This window comes from Diadema antillarum, unplaced genomic scaffold, assembly GCF_040938485.1.
Source record: "Diadema antillarum isolate AM-2024a unplaced genomic scaffold, OU_Dant_1.0 seq00000613_RagTag, whole genome shotgun sequence".
Classification (NCBI taxonomy): Eukaryota; Metazoa; Echinodermata; class Echinoidea; order Diadematoida; family Diadematidae; genus Diadema; species Diadema antillarum.
In genome coordinates, this window is record NW_027271538.1 from 241,273 (window position 1) to 260,396 (window position 19,124).

Sequence of the window (19,124 nt, forward strand, 5' to 3'; positions counted from 1 at the left end):
ACAGTGCAAAGCTGCGCACAATTTCAGAATTGCTTTGTGACATCATTTTGCAAAATAGTATACAAATATACTTGGCCTTGAGAGTTTTTTGTTAAAACTATGGGCAGAGGTGACTCCAAACTAGTACTATTCACTGAGGGGCGCAGCCCCGAAGTGAATAGTACTAGTTTGGAGTCACCTCTGCCCATAGTTTTAACAAGAAACTCGAAACTAGGCAAAGTATATTTGTTTTATATTTTGGATCAAAAATTTGAATAAAAAGTGAAAATCATTTTATATTGGCCCTAGGCTTAGCCGCACTGCGGCGGCAGCGCAGCGCCTGCAATACGCAACAGTGCGAGAGATCGGAAATTGAAAAACGTAGTAGCCGTGGCACTGCGAGAGTTGCCCGTCGCATGTATCCAAGCGTTCGTATGGCCGCTGCAAACTAACACTAGAATTCGGGACCGGACGCGGGCGGGTACACTTGATTGTAAAGAAGGGTGATTGTGACATCATTTTGCAAATAGTATACTATTTGCAAAATGTCGTCATAAAAGTGACGTCATTTTGCAAATAGTAGGCCTACTTCATGGAGTGTCAAACACACCAACACTCTAAAATAGTTCAAAATACCTATAATCACGTGAAGCTCTTTTAACCAATCAATGGAAGACAAATTTTTGATCCAAAATATAATATGCTTTATGGAGTTGCAACTTTCTGAAATACTGAGTAGCTGAAATACTATAATCACGTGAAGCTCTTTCAGCCACTCACCAGAGAATCAATTTTTGATCCAAAATATATAGCATAGTGGGAATCGCGCTTGTTCGATTTTCGAGCAGCGTATACCATCTTTCGTTTATGAAATGATGGAAATTTTGGTCTAGATTTGCCTTTCAGCAAAAATAAGCATGTAGACTGACCAACGGCGTAGCCAGGATTTCATCTTAGGGGGAGCGAAGCGACCGAGCCTGAGCGAGCGGAGCGAGCGAGGGGGAGGGTGTGGGAGGGGGGGGGGTGTCCCCCCTCCCACGGTAAGAACTTTTTGCATTTGGATGTTGTAAATGGTGCAATTTGATGCATGTTTTTGCGCGTTTTATCGACGTGAAACAGTCCCACTTGTTTATGGTAGCAGTTTATTTTCATGTAGATTATTATTGAACAATTTGCCTATAAAATGGTATAATTTAGATACACTTCTTGTATCTATTCTTTTCACTGAATATCATGAACGCGACTGAACCCGAGCGAGCGGAGCGAGCGAGGGGGTAGGGGAGGGTGTTTTTCTTCCTCTCCTTGGGATAAAGCACGCATTCCCCAAGGAGATGTGTGATGGTCTCATCTTTGGGCATCTGACAGGGGCATTTGATGTTCTGTAGCTTTCCAACCAAGGTCAGACGGGGGTTAGTGGGATAGACTCCACAAAGCAGCTGACACTTGACTGGTATTGCCTGTCGAAGTGAATGCGAGTCAAGTCGGGCGGGGAGGAGGGTAGCAACCTGAGGGAGGTCCAAGGAACTGAGGAGGTGAAGTGTCGACTTGGTGGCCATTGCCTCTTTGGATTTGTTTTCTCTGTGGCCCAGGACTGCTGCACTGATGATCCTCTTCCACTGCTGAAAAGTGGTGGGCATGTTCATGACTTCTTCTAAGGGTGGAAGATTGTACTGCTGAAGAAGGGTCTTGAAGGCCTTGGTTGTTTTAGAGCCTGGGTGATAACACAGCATGTGCTAGAACAGACGGTACTCGACCCTGTTGGGTCACAAGGGTGATCAGCGATTCATAGCTGCCTTTGTGAGGTACGTTACCTCAGATCCGTAGGTCATACGCGGTAGGCAGAAGCGCTCCCACAGGGATGCTATGACAGTTGGTGTGAGTCCCATGCGGAAGGTGCCTAGTCCTGTGAGTGCGTACATAGTCTTGTTGGCTGTGGAGCTAATCTTAGGACTTGGGTCATGGTTACCAGTAAAGCGGATGATACCAAGGTGGGGTGCTTGTCTACCTGTGGCATTGTGTCAGGTGGCCCGGGTTCGAACCCGAGTCTGGACTGAGCAATGTTGTGTGTAAACATACCGTCCCCTCTAGCAAGAGGCAAAACACTCTGTCCCTCGGATAGGACATAAAATGGAGGTCCCGTGTATGAGAGAGTCACAGCTCATGCACGTAAAAGATCCCGCTTCATTCATTCATCGAAAAGAGCAGGGTGTCTAACCCGGTGAAGCGGTCCCTCCCCACATCCAACTGGACCCCATGGAAGACCAGCTTAGTGTAGCTGAATATGGGCTATCCAGCCATCTTCACAGATGGAAAATGAACAACAACAACAACAACAACAGGTGTGTTGTCTGAGGTCCTGGTCCAGTGACGATGACGGCGCTCTTGGCAGCATTGATAGTGTATCTCCACTTAGTGGAGTATTCATACACTATCTGGAGCATGCTGTTCAGCTCATCTGCTGACGTTGCCACAAGAGCAACATCATCTGCCAGAACCAGTATACAAGTGTAGGCCTAGATAGAGTGTACTGGAGACCCGAGCCCTGAGTCTTGTGATGAGACCATTGATGTACATCAGGTAGAGCAGGGGGGATCTTATGTGATGAGATAAAACTTTGCACCTTTGATTTCATTCTGCTGCAGAGTGGCTTGATCTTGAGAAACCATAGAATCCTATCGATAGGATTCCGCCTTGTCTGACACCTTGCCTCACATGGAAGGATTCGCTTGTTCTGCCGTTCCACCAGACCTTGGCCGTCAGGCCTTCGTACAGATTCTTCATGAGTAGCCAGAGGCTTCCATGCACACCTGCTTTGAAGAGCTTTAGTAGCAGGCCATTGTGCCATACAGAATCAAAGGCCTTTGCTGCGTCTAGGTAGGTCACAAATGTTTGCGTCTTGTTAAGCGAGTTACTCTCAATGACGACGTTAAGGGTGCTTGCCAGGAGCATACATGAGTGATCTTCCTGGAATCTACTTTGGAGTTCATCTGGTACATTCGATCTGCGAAGAGTCTCCTCTATGTGTGGTTTTATGAGTAGCTCTATAAGTTTACAGAACACGGATGTCAGAGAAATACCCCTGTAATTTGAGAGGTCATTCATCGGTTTCCCTTTTCCTTTGTGTACGGGTAGGATGAGGCTGATCTTGAAGCTGGCTGGGACATGGCAGTGGTAGACAAGTGAATTGGATACTTACACGAGGATGAGACCTGCGATGGGGCCGGCACATTTGATGTGCTCGGGGCAGATTTGGTCTTGCCCAGCAGCTTTTCCTGCCTTCTACTTACAGATTGCATTGTTTAGGTGTGAGGTGGTGATACGCAGTTGGCTTCTCTGTAGGGTTTTCGCTGCAATACTCTCTTCCTGGTCTATTAGACAGGGGGGGGGGGGATCTTTTGGTGTTGAAAGCTGCGCGAAGTACTCTTCCCATCCTGCGAGAATTTGATGGCTTGCGTATGTTCTTTCACGTACGACTATGGAGTCTGTCTCTGCACCTTTTGTAGAGGAGACTTTGTGCTGCCTTACTAGCTTGTAGAATAGTCGGGGATTATCTTCCCTTGAAGATTGAACTTCCTCCAGGATCTTGTTTTTCACACCCTGCCTTTCCTGACGTAGCTGGTGTCTGAACCTTTTCTTTGCCTGTTTGTAGTCCTGCCAAACATTACACTCTTTGTTCCGAGGACGACCTTGCTCCTTCCAGCTTTTCCAGACATGCTTCATGTGGCTGTATGTCTGATCCACTGCTTCAGTCGATTCTGGCTTCCTAGCTTTGTGGGTGCTAGTACAAGAGTGAGGCAGGTTGGAGGTTGAAATCTGAAGCATGATATTAGATACCTCATTGAGGACTTGTTCGGCGACTTCTGGGCGTAAAATCTCGGATTCCAAGGGAAGGTGTGACAAAATCTCTCTGCATTGCTTTTCTAGGGGTCGTGTGTACAGCATTTCTGTGGATGCAGGGTCAAGAGTTTCCAATCTTATCTTGAGTCGAGGAAGTTTCCTTCCATATGGTACTGAGGAGGAGCTATCCTGTGGTTTGCATGGGCCTGTCATGTTTTGGCGGTTGTCATACAACACTTTGACTGGAAGATGATCTGACGTGTTCTTTGGTTCATCTGAACAGATTTGAAACTCACGGTAACTATCCAGTCTGTTGGTTCTGACCATGAGTAGATCCAGATTTGACTTTGTCATGCCATCACCATTCATGTACGTGTATGTGCCTGGGAAGGAATTGGGCTCGTTGAGACAGAGGAGACTGTGCTCATTAAGGAAGGTATTCAGGGCCTTGGCCTGACTCTTGTGGTGCGTAGCTGGATGGAAGATGTCTACATTAAAGTCCCCTAGGATGACAATTTCTGTGTCCTGGTTGAACGACTGTAGAATATGGGATATCTCATCGATGATGGAATTATACTCAGTGATCATGTCGAAGGAGTTGCCCGTTGGCATGTACACATTTAAGATGACGATGTCTCTTGTGTACCCATTCCCCTTGATCTTGAGTCCAATGAGCCTCTTAGAGGCGGTCTGAATGACAGAGGAGTTGAGGCTTTTAGGATAGTATAATTATAGCGACTCCCCCGTGGCCACGCCGGGAGGTAAGAGCCGTTGCTGACAAACAGGAGGATTTACTGATCACTGAACGCAGCCTATGACTGACTTGGATGTTTCGAGTAGAGCAGCTACCGTCAAGGGTTGTTGGTTCAGAACAAAACGTACATTGTAGTGAGACGTGACGGTGATACTGGGTTCGCAGACAGCATTGCGGAGGCGGCGGCGCGGGTACACGACCGTGACAGCACGCGAAGGTACCGGTCGGAAAAGCGGCCTAAACGATCAACTGTACTCCGAAGAAAGCAGCTTCTCATCGGTCAATCAATGAACACAATGCTCCCATTATGTCCTGACTGGTCATTAGCGTCGTCGAGTGAGACAACACGGTCATCTATTTCAGCGGAAGACGCTTTACAACCCTTTTCTACCGATACGGTCGAACGTTTCAGAAGAATGGATCTTCTGATCTTGTATTAAAGCGGCTTTGCATAGGTTCCATGCCATTGACGTAACCATGAGCGGCGAAACCCCGGCTACGAGTACCGCTGCCGCTGGCACTGGTGGACGGAGGGCCTGGAAGGAGCGACTTCAGGACCTCACGCTTGAAGATGAAAATCTTAGTGATGTGTGTCGCCAGCAAGTACGTTTGTGCCGTTATTAATGACTTAATTCTCAAGGGTCAAAAAGCTACAACAAAGAAAAAGCAAATGCCATCTTATTTACTTTATTAGCTTTTGTGATGGTTTTAATAGTTTCTATGACAATGTAGCCTAACCTGAATATTAGGATCTAACGTTAACCCCGAAAAGAAGGCATGGTCAATTAATTTGTGTAATGAAAATAATATATATGGAATTTATTGACATTAGAATGAAAATGTATGGTTTTCGATTGTGACTTTGACCGTGTTTCTGACAGCAAGTGCCGTCAGGTCTGAAGTAAGAATATCCATGATTTTGATTATTTTGCAAAACATTGCAGTGTAATCAGGATTAACAATGTTATTGGTTATAAGTTTTTTTTCCCTTTTTCAAAAAAGAATGTAAGGAAACGCCAACAAGATATTGCTTTGCCTAACAGTGTTGTTCGGCAATATGATGTATTGTGTGACAAAATGATATATTGTTTACGGTTGTGTTTTTGACCGTGTTTCTGACGACAGTTGCCGTCAGGTCTGAATTGAGAATACCTATAATTTGATTATTTTGCAAATCATTACAGTGTAATCAGGATGAATATTGTTACTGGTTGCAAGTTATTTCCCCTTTATTTTTTTCCAAAAAAAATATATATATGGAAATGTTATCAGGATGAATATTCTCACTGGTTACAAGTTATTTTCCCCTTTATTTTTTTTCCAAAAAAAATATATATATGGAAATGTCAACAAAGTATTGCTTTGTCTAGCAATAGGATATGTCGTTTAGCAATGTGATGTTATTGTCTAACAATATGATATTGTTTGCGGTTGTGTTTTCGACTGTTTTTCTGACAGCAACTGCCGTCAGGTCTGATGAGAATATCCATATAATTTTGATTATTTTGCAAAACATCACAGTGCAATCAGGATAGATAATTCTACTGGTCATAAGTTTTCTCCTCTATTTTCAAAAAAAATATATATATACATATATAAGGTAATGCCAACAAAATATTGTTTTGTTTAACAATATGATATGTTGTGGTATGCTTTAGTTGAAAATCCTGTAAAATTAGAGATGAATTGGATTTATGAATTTAGATTTATGAAACTGTTCGGATTTCTTTCTTTTTATTCATTTTTTGTTGGTGTTGGGGAATTACGCAAACTTGATATTATGATGTAATGAATGATATACATGATTATAAAATGGGTTCAAGAATGTAGCCAATTGGAAGCGCTGAAATGAGTCACGTGTGCGTGCATAATTTTCTTCAGGTATGCACTAAGAAGAGTCTCTCTTCCACCTCCCTGGCCTGACGTACGTCACAATGTTTTACACTAGCAGTGCGCACTCAATCAGTTGTTACAAGTGCGTCACGCGCTACTATACGCGCTGTCAATCCTGTAAACAACTTCTAGTTCGGGCCGCGGGCTGCCACAACAGCCGGCGGCCTTTCTTGTGCATACAGTACGTGGCGTACGTATACTCTTATACGTACGTACAGTACTTATGTGCGGGATTTCCGAGTGCGACGTGCGTAAATGTTTGGGACGAACATCTTCGGACATCTTGATCATGACTTTTGAGCGAGTGCTACATGTAGCTGACTGGTATTGACCCACAAAGGTACGTGAATAATGCTGTTAGTTTTCGACCCAATTTAAAAAAAACAAATGATGCACAGGATTATTTCGTGGCGTTAGTGAAGGTGCGGCTCACTCTCGAGTATTGACAACGGTTGCAAACATGCACTCGGCTGCGCCTCGTGCATGTCGCACCATTGTCAATACTCTCGAGCGCGCGCCGCACCTTCACTAACACACTCTATCCCGTGCATCATTAGTATAATATTGCAGTGATATCTTGTACACGACAATAGTGAATTTCATTTTTTCAGTGCCGAAAGGCTATGCAGTTGCGAGTGTCCCCCCCCCCCCCCCACCATATTTACACAATGGAACAAAAGGTTTCCAGGGGTTCCAACTGATTGTGTCTGCAGTGTGTATTAACTTCATTTGTCTGTATCATATTTTCAATACATGTGTAATCCTTGTTGGGTTGTACTTTGACCAGTTGGTGTAATGTGAAGTACAGTACTTGCTTGTACAGCAATTGTTCACTTGTACGGTCCCAGTATCGTCTGCACTGAACCGAACCCTTTCCTTATCTACCTACACTCGCAGCCACGCCCACGTCAAACACGCACACGTTAAGACACACACACACACACACACACACACACACCCAAATCTCACACTCTCAAGCACAATCATACTCTCGCATGTTAAAACACTGCTTACACACGCCATGCATACACACACTACCACTGTTATAATGATGCCATTGGCGGCATTGGTGTGAAAATATGTTTCGTATTCAGACCTGCGGTGTGCTAACAAACGTGCCCGAGAAGGTACATTATTGGCCTGGGGTTTTTGGAGCTATTCTGTACAAAAGTTTATCGTATATTATTGACGATCCGGAAATTGATCGAATGTAATAGCCAAGCCACGTTTGTCCTTGTCTAATGTCGGCTCAAATTTTTGTGTATGTATGTTTTTGCTGTCGTCTCGGAAGCCCACAGAGACACTGGATTTATTCTTATTATGTTGTGTGTGTTCTATGTCTTTTTCTGTCCATGCTTCTCAGTGTTCTTACTTACCTTATTCAGCCCTTTCTCGTTTCACGTTCTACGTCTCTTCAGCGATCTTCTGCTTATCATAATTTTGACGTCACCCATGTTCGTAGATTACTCCAGCGTCTTGCCACATCCCGGCGACTGGGTATTTTCTTGTATCGTCCACTTATTCACGACATCCTAGTTTTGTTAATAACGCAGACTTTTAAAAATTCGTCTCGTATTTTTAATTATGGCTAATTTTCTGAATGTTCCATTTCATTCCGTATCGAACGATGATTTTTTTGAATTGTTTAGGAACACACGCTTAGATTCTGACCCAGTTAGTGGGTTAACCAGTACACGAACCACCCCTTACGATGATTTTGTTACCGATAGCCTGAATACAGCTGCAAATGAATTGCCTCATGATCTTAGTAATGATTTCACTCAAAATATGTTGTGCAATTATATTACAGTGAATCAATGCAAAGATATGATTCATAATTTTTCTGAGGACACGTTTTCTTTGTTACATTTAAATATAAGGAGTTTGAATAAACATTTTGATGACTTAAAATTTCTATTAGAATCTGATGCAAGCCAGTCGCTATCCGTTATCGGATTAAGTGAGACATGGTTAGCTTCCAATACAGAAAATTATTTCGCAATTGAGGGTTTTAATCTGTTTGTTAACAATAGGCTTGATAAGAATGGAGGGGGCGTTGCATTGTACATATCACGTTCCTTTGATACTATTGTTCATGAAGATATTTCTAGAATGGACAATGTTGTTGAATCTTTGTTTATAGAAATTCTTATCCCAGGATGTAGAAATCTTATGGTAGGCATTATATACAGACCTCCTAATTCAAACGCCAATGATTTTTTAACTTATTTTTCAGATCTTGATAATTCACACGTTTTCCGAAATGAGGATTGCTTTTTACTCGGTGATTTCAATATTGATTTGCTGAAGTCTGAGCATGATAATATCTCTAGTGATTTTCTTCACACACTTCTGTCCTCGTCCTTTCTTCCTCTTATTTCTAAACCCACACGTGTTACAGATCGCTCTGCCACCCTCATTGACAACTTGTTTTGTAATATTCTACCCCTCCCTGACTCTTTTATATTCCTTTCAGATATGACTGATCATTTTCCAATAATGACTTGTTTTACTCTTAAAACACCAGTTAATATTAAACCTATTTCACCTCTTTTGTTTAGACGTAGAGTTTCACCTGAAAAGTTAGCTAGTTTTGATGTGGCCCTGGAGAATGCTGACTGGTCAGGAGTATTTGGCAGCGATGATGTTAATATATCCTTTTGTAATTTTATGGAAACTTTTAATCATCATTTAGATGATGTAATCCCAAAACAAAGAAATAGAACAGAGTATAAAAAGACACCTAGATTACCTTGGATTTCCAGATCAATTCTTCGTTCCATTAATAGGAAAAATCGTCTGTATTACAAGTACAAATTGGAAAAAACTGAGCGATCGAAGAATAGATATACATCATATAAAAATACTTTGACAATGATTTTACGTTCTGAAAAGAAAAGATATTACTTTAAGCAATTATCGAAATATAAGTTTGATATGAAAAATACTTGGAAAGTAAAACAGGCCATGAATGTTCCTAGTAAACACTCTGACATTGATAAAATTAAATTGAATGATGAATTGATTAATGATCCTCTTTATATTGCAAATATTTTTAATTCTTATTTTTCAAAAATAGGCGAAAATTATGCTCAAAACATTCCTGCAACAGATTCTCATTTTACTGAATTTTTAGGTCAGCGTAATTCTGATTCCATATTTTTTATACCAACTAACAGATTTGAAATTATTGATATAATTTCTTCTTTTGAAAATAAACGAAGTTCTGGTTATGATGAGATAGATAATTTCATACTTAAGGGTGTTATTTCCTCGATTGCTGATCCACTTGCTCATATATTTAATCTGTCAATTTTTAATGGTGTGTTCCCTGATAAAATGAAATTAGCTAAAGTAATCCCAATATTTAAGGCAGGCGATAAGTTCGAAATCAGCAATTATCGCCCAATTTCATTATTATCGTCATTGTCTAAAGTTTTAGAAAAACTTATTTACAAGAGAATGATCAATTTTTTGAAGGTACACGACGTTTTTACGAATTTTCAGTTTGGTTTTCGTGAGAAACATAGTACTACGCATGCTCTTTTGCATTTTGTTGATAGAGTTGTTCACGCAATCGATAACCATTCTCATTTAGTTAGTATTTTCTTGGACTTCTCCAAGGCCTTCGACACTATCAATCATGATATTTTACTTTATAAGTTATCGCATTATGGAATACGTGGGAAGGCCTTGGAGTGGTTCAAGAGTTATTTAGTTGATAGAAAACAATTCGTTACAATTAAAAACAATGATTCCGTTGTCAGAGAAGTTACATGTGGTGTCCCACAGGGAAGTCTCTTAGGGCCGTTATTGTTCATTATTTATATCAATGATTTTTGTCGCGTATCCGACGACCTCTCTTTTATTCATTTTGCAGATGACACTAATGTATTTTTTGCCCATAATGATATTGATTTTCTCGTTCATAAAATTAACATTGAATTGAAAAAAGTGACAAATTGGGTCAGGGCCAATAGGCTATCACTCAATGCTCAAAAAACAAAATATATGCTTTTTAGTAATATTGTTGATAGTTTAAGTACAAATATAGTATTAGATGACTCTCATCTACAGAGAGTCTCACATATCAAATTTTTGGGTGTCATTGTGGATGAAAAACTTTCCTGGAAATCACATGTTGATAATGTCTGCAATATAATTTCACGTAATATAGGCATTGTAAATAGATTGAAATTTTATATTCCACAAAAATCATTACTTATGCTATATTCGTCGTTAATATTGCCTCATCTTAATTATGGAATATTAGTTTGGGGCAACACGCATCAGAATTTATTAGAGAGAGTGTTCCTCTTACAAAAGAAAGCTCTCCGTGTTATCTGTTATTCCCCTGTACGTTCTAATACAAATATGTTGTTTGCCTCCAACAAGCTCTTAAAAATTGCAGATTTGTTTTTGTTTGATTTAGGGCAATTTATGTACAAGTATTGTAATAACTTGCTTCCGTCTATTTTTGACTCTATGTTCCTAAAAAATCAATCATTTCATGAATATCCTACTAGGCGTTCCAATGAATTTCACTTACCTCTTTTAAGAACGATTTTTGCTAAAAACACACTTATTTATGTAGGCCCAAATTATTGGAATTCTTTGAATCAAGACATAAAAAACGCTCCATCCATATGTTCTTTCAAGAGGAGACTGAAGTCTTTTTTATTGCAATCGTACGACTCTACAATACCGAATTAACCAGTTGGCCTTTTTTCTCAGTTACACTTACCTGCTCACTTTGTCCCCTCTTCAAAGAATTAATGGTATCTTTTTCCTGGATGCTCGCAATGTTGTCACTTATGCCATTTTGCCCATAGCGTCTTGAAGTTGACTTTCCGTATGTTACTCCTGTTCATACGTCCCTCTATTTTCTATTTTCTTGTCTTATTTCAGGCGTCAAAATATTACTTTTCCCCTACAACTATCCTCTTATTCTCTTGGCATGCTTCTGCCGAAGATCGCTGTTTCTATTGTTCTGTTTCTGTTTCTGTTGTGCATTTTTGTCTGCTATTTTATCTTCAGTTTGTCATTCTTGTCCATTCCGTTTGTCTTGTCCACCTGTTGACAACCTTTTTTTTTTCAGTAGTTGTCTCGTTGTCTAGTCCTGTTTCATGTTTGTTCGCGTCTATGAAAGTGTATATCTGGTAATCTAATTTTTAGTGGGCTTCCAGACTTCTTCCACTTTATTATCTTTTGTATCCAGACTTCTTCCACTTTGTTATCTTTTGTATCTACGATGATTCGATTCCATCAATGTTCTTTTCCAGAGGGGCCCACACACTACAAGCTCTGTCTTTTTAGTGGGTCCCTCCATTTTTCCATTTTTCGCACGGTATACATGTACTTCATTTCGATCACTTCTGTTTCTTTTTTACTATACAATGTATGATTACTATAGGTCCTCAATTATTGTACAGTCTTTTCATTTCACTATGTTCTATTTACCTTGTTCTCTGTTATCAAAAGAAGTGAAACATATGTTATGTCGAAAAATGAAATAAACTTTGAATTGAATTGATAATTGATAATGGTCAAAATGGACAATGTCGATTGAACACATACAATGTAATCCGTAGCCACGTAGGGCCAGGATAAATGAACAAAACTAAGATAAATCTGGAATCTTATTAACAAAGGGAATGTGCGTCGGAAAGTATTGCCACAAGCAATTATATTCGTTAGGGACATGACTGCAATTCAAATATAGATCTAACATTAGAAGTCGTAGAACAGACTAAGATTAAGAATACTAACGTTACAATGTAGGTCCATTTATATCACATACATGTAATGTATTTGTTTTGTAAAGTGTGTACTTTCAAAATGAATCTTGAGGCTCTGCTTTGAGCGGACGGTCTGTGAATGATGTCAGTTTTGGAGATAGTTTTGCTTTGTCTTATGAAAAGGCAGCCCAAGTATCAGGATGAATGTGTATCACCCCTCGCCAGTTGACATCAATCATCTTTGTCATAATTGGTTAAGACCGAGCGAGGGACTATCAGAAAAGATAGTTCTAACCCAAGTGCAGCGGGCTGGAAACTATATCCCACTTAACTTAGTTTCACCTTATGGTTTTACTTTCTGTATAATCTTCAAGAGATTTTTCACAAAAGAATGTGCATAGCACTAGATGGTTTCTATTCCTTTTTTAAAGCAATATTTTGGTAAATTATGGTTTTTTTTTTCAAGTTGTTTTAGATAACTTGGAATACAAAAGAGAATTTTTAGTCTGCCATTTTGTTGAATCATTTAGGTTTTTTTTTTTTTTCAGGGCTGGAGCCTGCATTATCTACGAAAAAAAAAAAGGTGGAAGTGATTTCTAGTGCTTTATGGAAGAAAATTTTGTTGTGCGCAACAATGAGCTCAGTGGTATACTAACCGTAGTATAGTACCGGTAATATCAGCGCTCATCACACACCTAGAGTACCACACCAGTGTCATTGATCTCAGTATTGTACAAAAACAACTGAGCACTGCCCAATGACAATGCATCCAGTCCAAGACATTTAGGTAAAATAAGTTGCAACCATCAATAAGTTCTCGTCATTGGATGAGTTCATACATTACAATGATCTCACCCTTAATTCGGAAACCATGATGCAAAAACAGAATATGAAAGGTAGGTACTGTGCATGTGATTCATTAAATCGCAGCATAAAAGTTGTCATTACATGCCAGAAAATTTTACAAGCTATGCTTTTAGTTGGGTCACCCCATTTCCGTTTAGGTACCCTATATTCTGTCAATTCATGCTGTTATATTACTGTAATATTATGTGTCGATATGTAAACAACAATGCAATGTAAAATGGAAATGAAACGAATAAATTCAAGTCAATTCAATTCAATTCAATTTGAATTATCTCTGTAATTATTATCACAATTTCATTTCAAATTGGCATTGTGATTATTATCACAAGCTGCTAAAATTTGGCCACTATGATAGCAGTACAAGTGTATGTACTAAAACACTATATGGCGCTACACAGCGCAGTAACCTGGAGTGTATACCCCTGGGAAAGATACGGTGCATCAAAATATGGATTTGTGTGATAATTTTGCAAGTATTTGAATTCATGATGTAGAATTCAGCCATGTATGGATTAACCCATTGAGGATGAGTCCCGAGTATACTCGGACAGGGGTGTATAGGAAGTGCGTGTTTTATCAAAATCAGTCCATCCTCAACGGGTTAAGAAAAAGGTGCATGGTATTTTCCTTTATGCAAGCCAAGAATTTATGAAATTTCCACTGTGGAGATGTTTGCAATTCTTTTACAAAGGGTGATATTGGCACAATTATTGGAAGTTGTGAGTTTCAAAATCAGTCTTTGTCTTCTTCGTATGTCATAATTACCCCGGTTGATTCCATTTTGCTGACTCTTGCTGGTCACGTGGTGCGAACCATGAGGAGTCAGCACCATTTGATTGTTGTGTGGGTACATGTAGGTGGGGGAGACCACTTCCCTGGGTTAGCACCCTGCTCTTTGATACTCTCTAAAAAATCGAGTGAAAATATTCACTCTAAAAGAGTGAATACAAAAAAAAGAGTGAATTTAGAGTGAAATTGGAGTGATTTTTGAGTGAAAATGTTCATTTTCACTCGTTTTAGAGTGACCTCAGGGATCACTCCAAAATCTTCGAGTGATCCCTGAGGTCACTCCAAAATGAGTGAAAATTAACATTTTCACTCAAACTTCACTCTAATTTCACTCTAAATTCACTCTTTTTTGTATTCACTCTTTTAAGAGTAAATATTTTCACTCGATTTTTTTAGAGAGTATGACTGAGTGAAATGGGACCTTTTGTGTGTGTGTGTGTGTGTGTGTGTGTGTGCATGTGTGAATTTTGGCTAACTGTGTGTAGATGAATATTGAACGTAGTGTGGAATTGCAACTGAGGTTCCTATAACATATCTAACTTTCCCTTCCGTCGCCTTCTTTTCCCTCTTTCCCCCAGAATTTTATCCCAAACTTCATCTTCTGTTTCTACCGCACTGTGGTGGCCGGCTACTTCTTCAGCTTTCTCATTTACATTCTGGTGGATGCAGGCGGAGATGGATATGGAGCCAAAGTGCTTATATACCTGACAATCTTGACGTTCATCGAGGTCACCTTGTATTTCTGCGTTTCGTTCGTCAATGTTTTCATGGATTACATCACGGACCATCGCAGAGGTGCTGATTTACAAGTTAACCGGTGTGGTAAGTTATGGGGGCCAGTGCCGTATGTAAAGAGAGTCTGGCCAACTCGCTTTTCAGCTCATGAGTCTTGAAGCCTGTGATTGGTCAAAACGGGTCCCGTGATCGTTTAGGAGCCATGTCGTTACCATACTGCGCTCATACGCGGTGTCCTTTGTTCACTACCCCTTTAAATGGTAGGTTTTCATTATTACGTGTGGGCGTACACGCTAACCCTGTAACGCGTAATGCGCTAGGCAACGACATGGCGTTTAATTTAGTAGTTGGCCAGACTCTTTTTATATACGGCACTGATGGGGACAGGACGGTTATTTATGTCATGAGTGTGGGGATTTGACCTGAAAGCTTGTCTAAAATTGTGTTACATAAGGCCCCAAGGGAAAAATCCACGTTCATATTGTCTTTGGAAGGTAAAACAGAATCTTACAAATCCGAACAGGGAAAGTCTCATCAAAATCAGATACAGAAGTGAAAATCTCACCTTTTTCCGGCTACAGTAAGGTATTCACTATTGGAATGAATTTATGCAAGTTACTATGTAGACCAGTATAAGCTTTCACTGCAGTACATCTCTCTTGTTGCTTTGTAAGATATGAAATATATATATATATTTTTGCTTTGTCAATGATTTAGAAACTAACTTACCTCACTTTCATTAAATCATAATTGCTGAATAAGTACATGTATAATTACACTGTAAATCAATTCAATTTAAAGAACAAGTTCACTTTCATATAGGCCCTACATGTAGATTGAGCGAAAGCTGTAGCAATATTCATAGAACACATTAACAGGGAAAGTTTGAGGAAAATCGGGCAGTTCATTCAAAAGTTAACATTTTTTTTTAAGCTTCTGCACAGACACTGCTGGATGAGAAGGCTACTACAGTTTATGACATAACATGCAAAATATAAAGGGAATTTCATAAAATTGTATTTCTTTTTTTTTTAAGTACACATTCCCTTGACTTGTGACTGACCTATGTTAAGGGTAATGTAACCCCCCCCCCCGCCTTCTGAAAGATGTAAGTCAAGTGCTTATTGTGCTAGAAATGAGAAATCAATGTTAAATTTTCTTTATATTTTCTTTATATATTTCTACTCATATGATATCACATGCGGCACTGAAACTTCAAATATTCAAAACTTTTTTTAGCAGATTGTGAAATTTGTTGGATGTAGTCTATTAATACTGCTGCATTTTCTCAATTCATATGAACATTTTTTACGCTGTATGAAGATGAACTTGTCCTTTAATTTGCTAGAATGCTTGAGGCCACGATATCACCATGTTGTTTATAAAACTGTGTCTAATTCACCCGTTTTGGAAAAAAAATAAATTCTACACTTCCATGACCTTGGAACCTTGGGCGTGGGCGTTATTTTTTTTTTCTTTCTTTCTTTCCTTCTTCTTCCTTCTTTTGTATGTGTGTGCTGGAATAGTGCAGCTTACATTAGATTGCTTGTTTGTTTCTTGTATTCATACACAAGTTAGATACTGGCACTCAACCATTTGGCTGTTTTTCAGCAAGTCCACATGATGCACAAAAACAGTGATAACAACCAACATAAGGTGATACATACAATACAAGATCACAATGAAACTCACAGAGTTGAAAAAAAAAAATAAACTGTTACAGTAGGAACGTATGTTTGATTTTAGTATATTGTAAAGTAGAGATTGTCATGCATATCGCGCAACCAGAAGCTAGCGCCAAAATAAAAGCACGTGAATATTTTTACATGCCATATGTATTTGTGGACAATGTCTTGATTCCACAGAATTAAAGACAAACGAAACTCATCTTACCCACCCCACATTCACACGAGAATAACCACTTTTACAGTATTCGTTGTTGCTAAAGTAGTAAGATTTGGTTTTTCACTTTTACTGGTGTGAAGATGCTTGGAAATGCAACCAGTTTCTTGACATATTTGCATGTTTGTGAAAAAAAAAAATTGTGCTATAGGTGGGAAATTCCGCTACCAGCTACAGTGGCTCCTCTTCAACATCTCAGTCAATGTCTGCATCATCGTCATCCTGGTCTGGTGGCCCATTCTCCGGCCCCAAGTACCCAAGAGCCAGGAGATTCCGCTCCACATCGACATCAGCATCCACCTGCTGCCGTGCATCATCTGCCTGGTCGACCTCTTCTTGACCAAGGTCCACCTCCGCTTCGTCCACGTCCTCTACCCCGCCCTCTACCTCTTCACCTACCTGCTCTTCGCCGTCATCTACTGGGCGGCGGGCGGGACCGACCCCAGCGGCAACCGCTTCATCTACCCAACCATCGACTTCGGCGGCAATCCAGGCATCGCCGTGGCGACGGTGTTCGGGGTGGCCACCGCGACCTTCCTGGCGCAGGGGTTTCTGAAGCTGCTCTACATCCTGAGGAGGAGATGTCTGGACACGAATGTAAGCGAGAGAGTGGAGGAGCAGGAACCTCTTGTCCGCGACCGAAGATTGCGTCCCTCGGAAGAATATGCTTGAGTCAGTGCCTAGATCCAAATTTCCTGATAGTGTAAAGGTGGCATTCCCTTGATTGCTAAAACAAGATATAATGAATGCAATGTGGAAGCTTTATAAATTATGATATGTCCAAAATATAACATTTGCCATTTTTTCCTCTCTGTGCTAATTGGAAATAATGATAATGATGATAATAGTGATGACTTAGATGTATGATTATTTTCAAAGTGCTTTACAAGCTTATTTCATTTTGCTGCCACATGCTGTATGAAAAACTCAGACTTGCAGACATGTATTTTGATAGCTATCTATCAAACCCTGTGATGGAAATCATGTAGTATTGTACATAATGAAGTTCAGAATATATCTTTCTATCCTTTATATATAATGTTATAAGACATTCAGTGGAAGTGCAAAATGCAGGTGGCTCCATGTACAATTGCTCTAGTCATAACAGATGAGACATAAATTGGAATGTTTACCTTATGGTTTGTCTTACATGATCAAAATATTATACTGTATGTGCCATATCACCGTTGCTATATAACCAAGCCCTGTACGTATATGGCACCATCCATTGTTACACTCGTATGCAGTCTCCTGGCTTAAAACTACCTTCTGGAGTGCTCGCATTTTAATAGGGCAGGTACAATTGTAAGAACAAGCCTCCCGTGTTAATGTGCCATTGGGCCAGTGTCAGGACTCTCAGTTTCGAAATGTGTTCTTCTCCTGTAGATGTGTTGAGCAAAGTCACACCTTACTCACAGCCCCCCCGGCCTAGGTAGGGTTAAAGACACATTCGGCTTGCATTACATAATGTTCAATGTAAAGACCATGCTCCTATTGTATTTTACTCAGAAAATATACCCACACTGCTGCAAATCGTTTTTTTAGCTAATGTGACTTTAAACATTTATACAGAGTTCTTGCAGCGAATACACCAATCATCCCAGACATACATGGAGTCATACTAAGTAGGCTGTAATTGGCTGATACAGTCGAAGTAATCAATTGATGCCACAGACAATTGTTTTCTTTTACATATCTTCCGGACAACTTGCTGCATAAAAGAGCCTTGGTTTATGCCTCCAACAAAATTCATCTGTATACTCATGCTGCCCCTAGGCAAATATTTTTTGTATAGAGAATCAAGGTCTTATTTGTAAAGTTTCAGTTCTACTTGCGTGCATGCAGTGTGAAGTATGTGGATACTTACATTGATATGTTGTCATGCTTGTATTGCTTCTAACCAAAGATGCGAGTACCGGTATGCAGGCAGTAGTCTTTCATACCAGACTTTAGAAAGACGATAGAAACATCATGTTTGTTTGCTTGTTTGTTTGCTTTTATTTCTGCATTCAATCAGATGCAATTGAATGCAAACTTCAAAAAGTACAAAGACAAAGAATAACAAGTGCAGTGAAGATGCAGTTGAAGGAAGAAAATAGAGATTAACAATAAGATGACAATCTATACTATAAATATTTCTTAGCTCAATTGGTTTGGAGAATATAATTGTATCAAATATCGTTTTAGTGAAGCTTTCAAAGAATAAATACTTGAACAAGACTTTATATTATCCGGGAGATTATTCCAAATGTCCGGACCCGAATGTCTTATAGATTTATGTGTCACTAAGAAACATGGAAAAGGAGAATTAAAGGCCCTAAAACATACATGGGGATCTATCCAGAAACTCGCCCAGGACCGTCAGAAGTGGAGGATGTTCGTTGCTGCCCTACATGCCAATAGAGGCATAACGGGCAGTAAGTAAGAAACATGGAAACATAGAAACATCGTGTCATGAATGCTATCATATTTTCTGTGCTGTAGATTCTCTAAAACAAGAAATGTTTGCCTGCATTTTAATTTTGCGAATTTCGTAAGAGCCAAGATTCGTGAAGTCAAAATGCACACGAAAGTTCTCGTCTACACTATATGCATTGAATGCCAGTGGCAATTTGCAAATATTTCATGCC

General features: G+C 39.8%; 1 protein-coding gene across 1 annotated transcript; it reads left to right on the forward strand.

Annotated features, from left to right (window-relative positions):
- The first annotated feature begins 5,047 nt into the window (after positions 1-5,047).
- On the forward strand, positions 5,048-17,166 carry LOC139735954 (protein rolling stone-like). Its single transcript, XM_071646707.1, has 3 exons — positions 5,048-5,173; positions 14,436-14,679; positions 16,646-17,166. The coding sequence occupies exons 1-3, from the start codon at positions 5,048-5,050 to the stop codon at positions 17,164-17,166; spliced, it is 891 nt and encodes a 296-aa protein (XP_071502808.1).
- Positions 17,167-19,124: the final 1,958 nt, after the last annotated feature.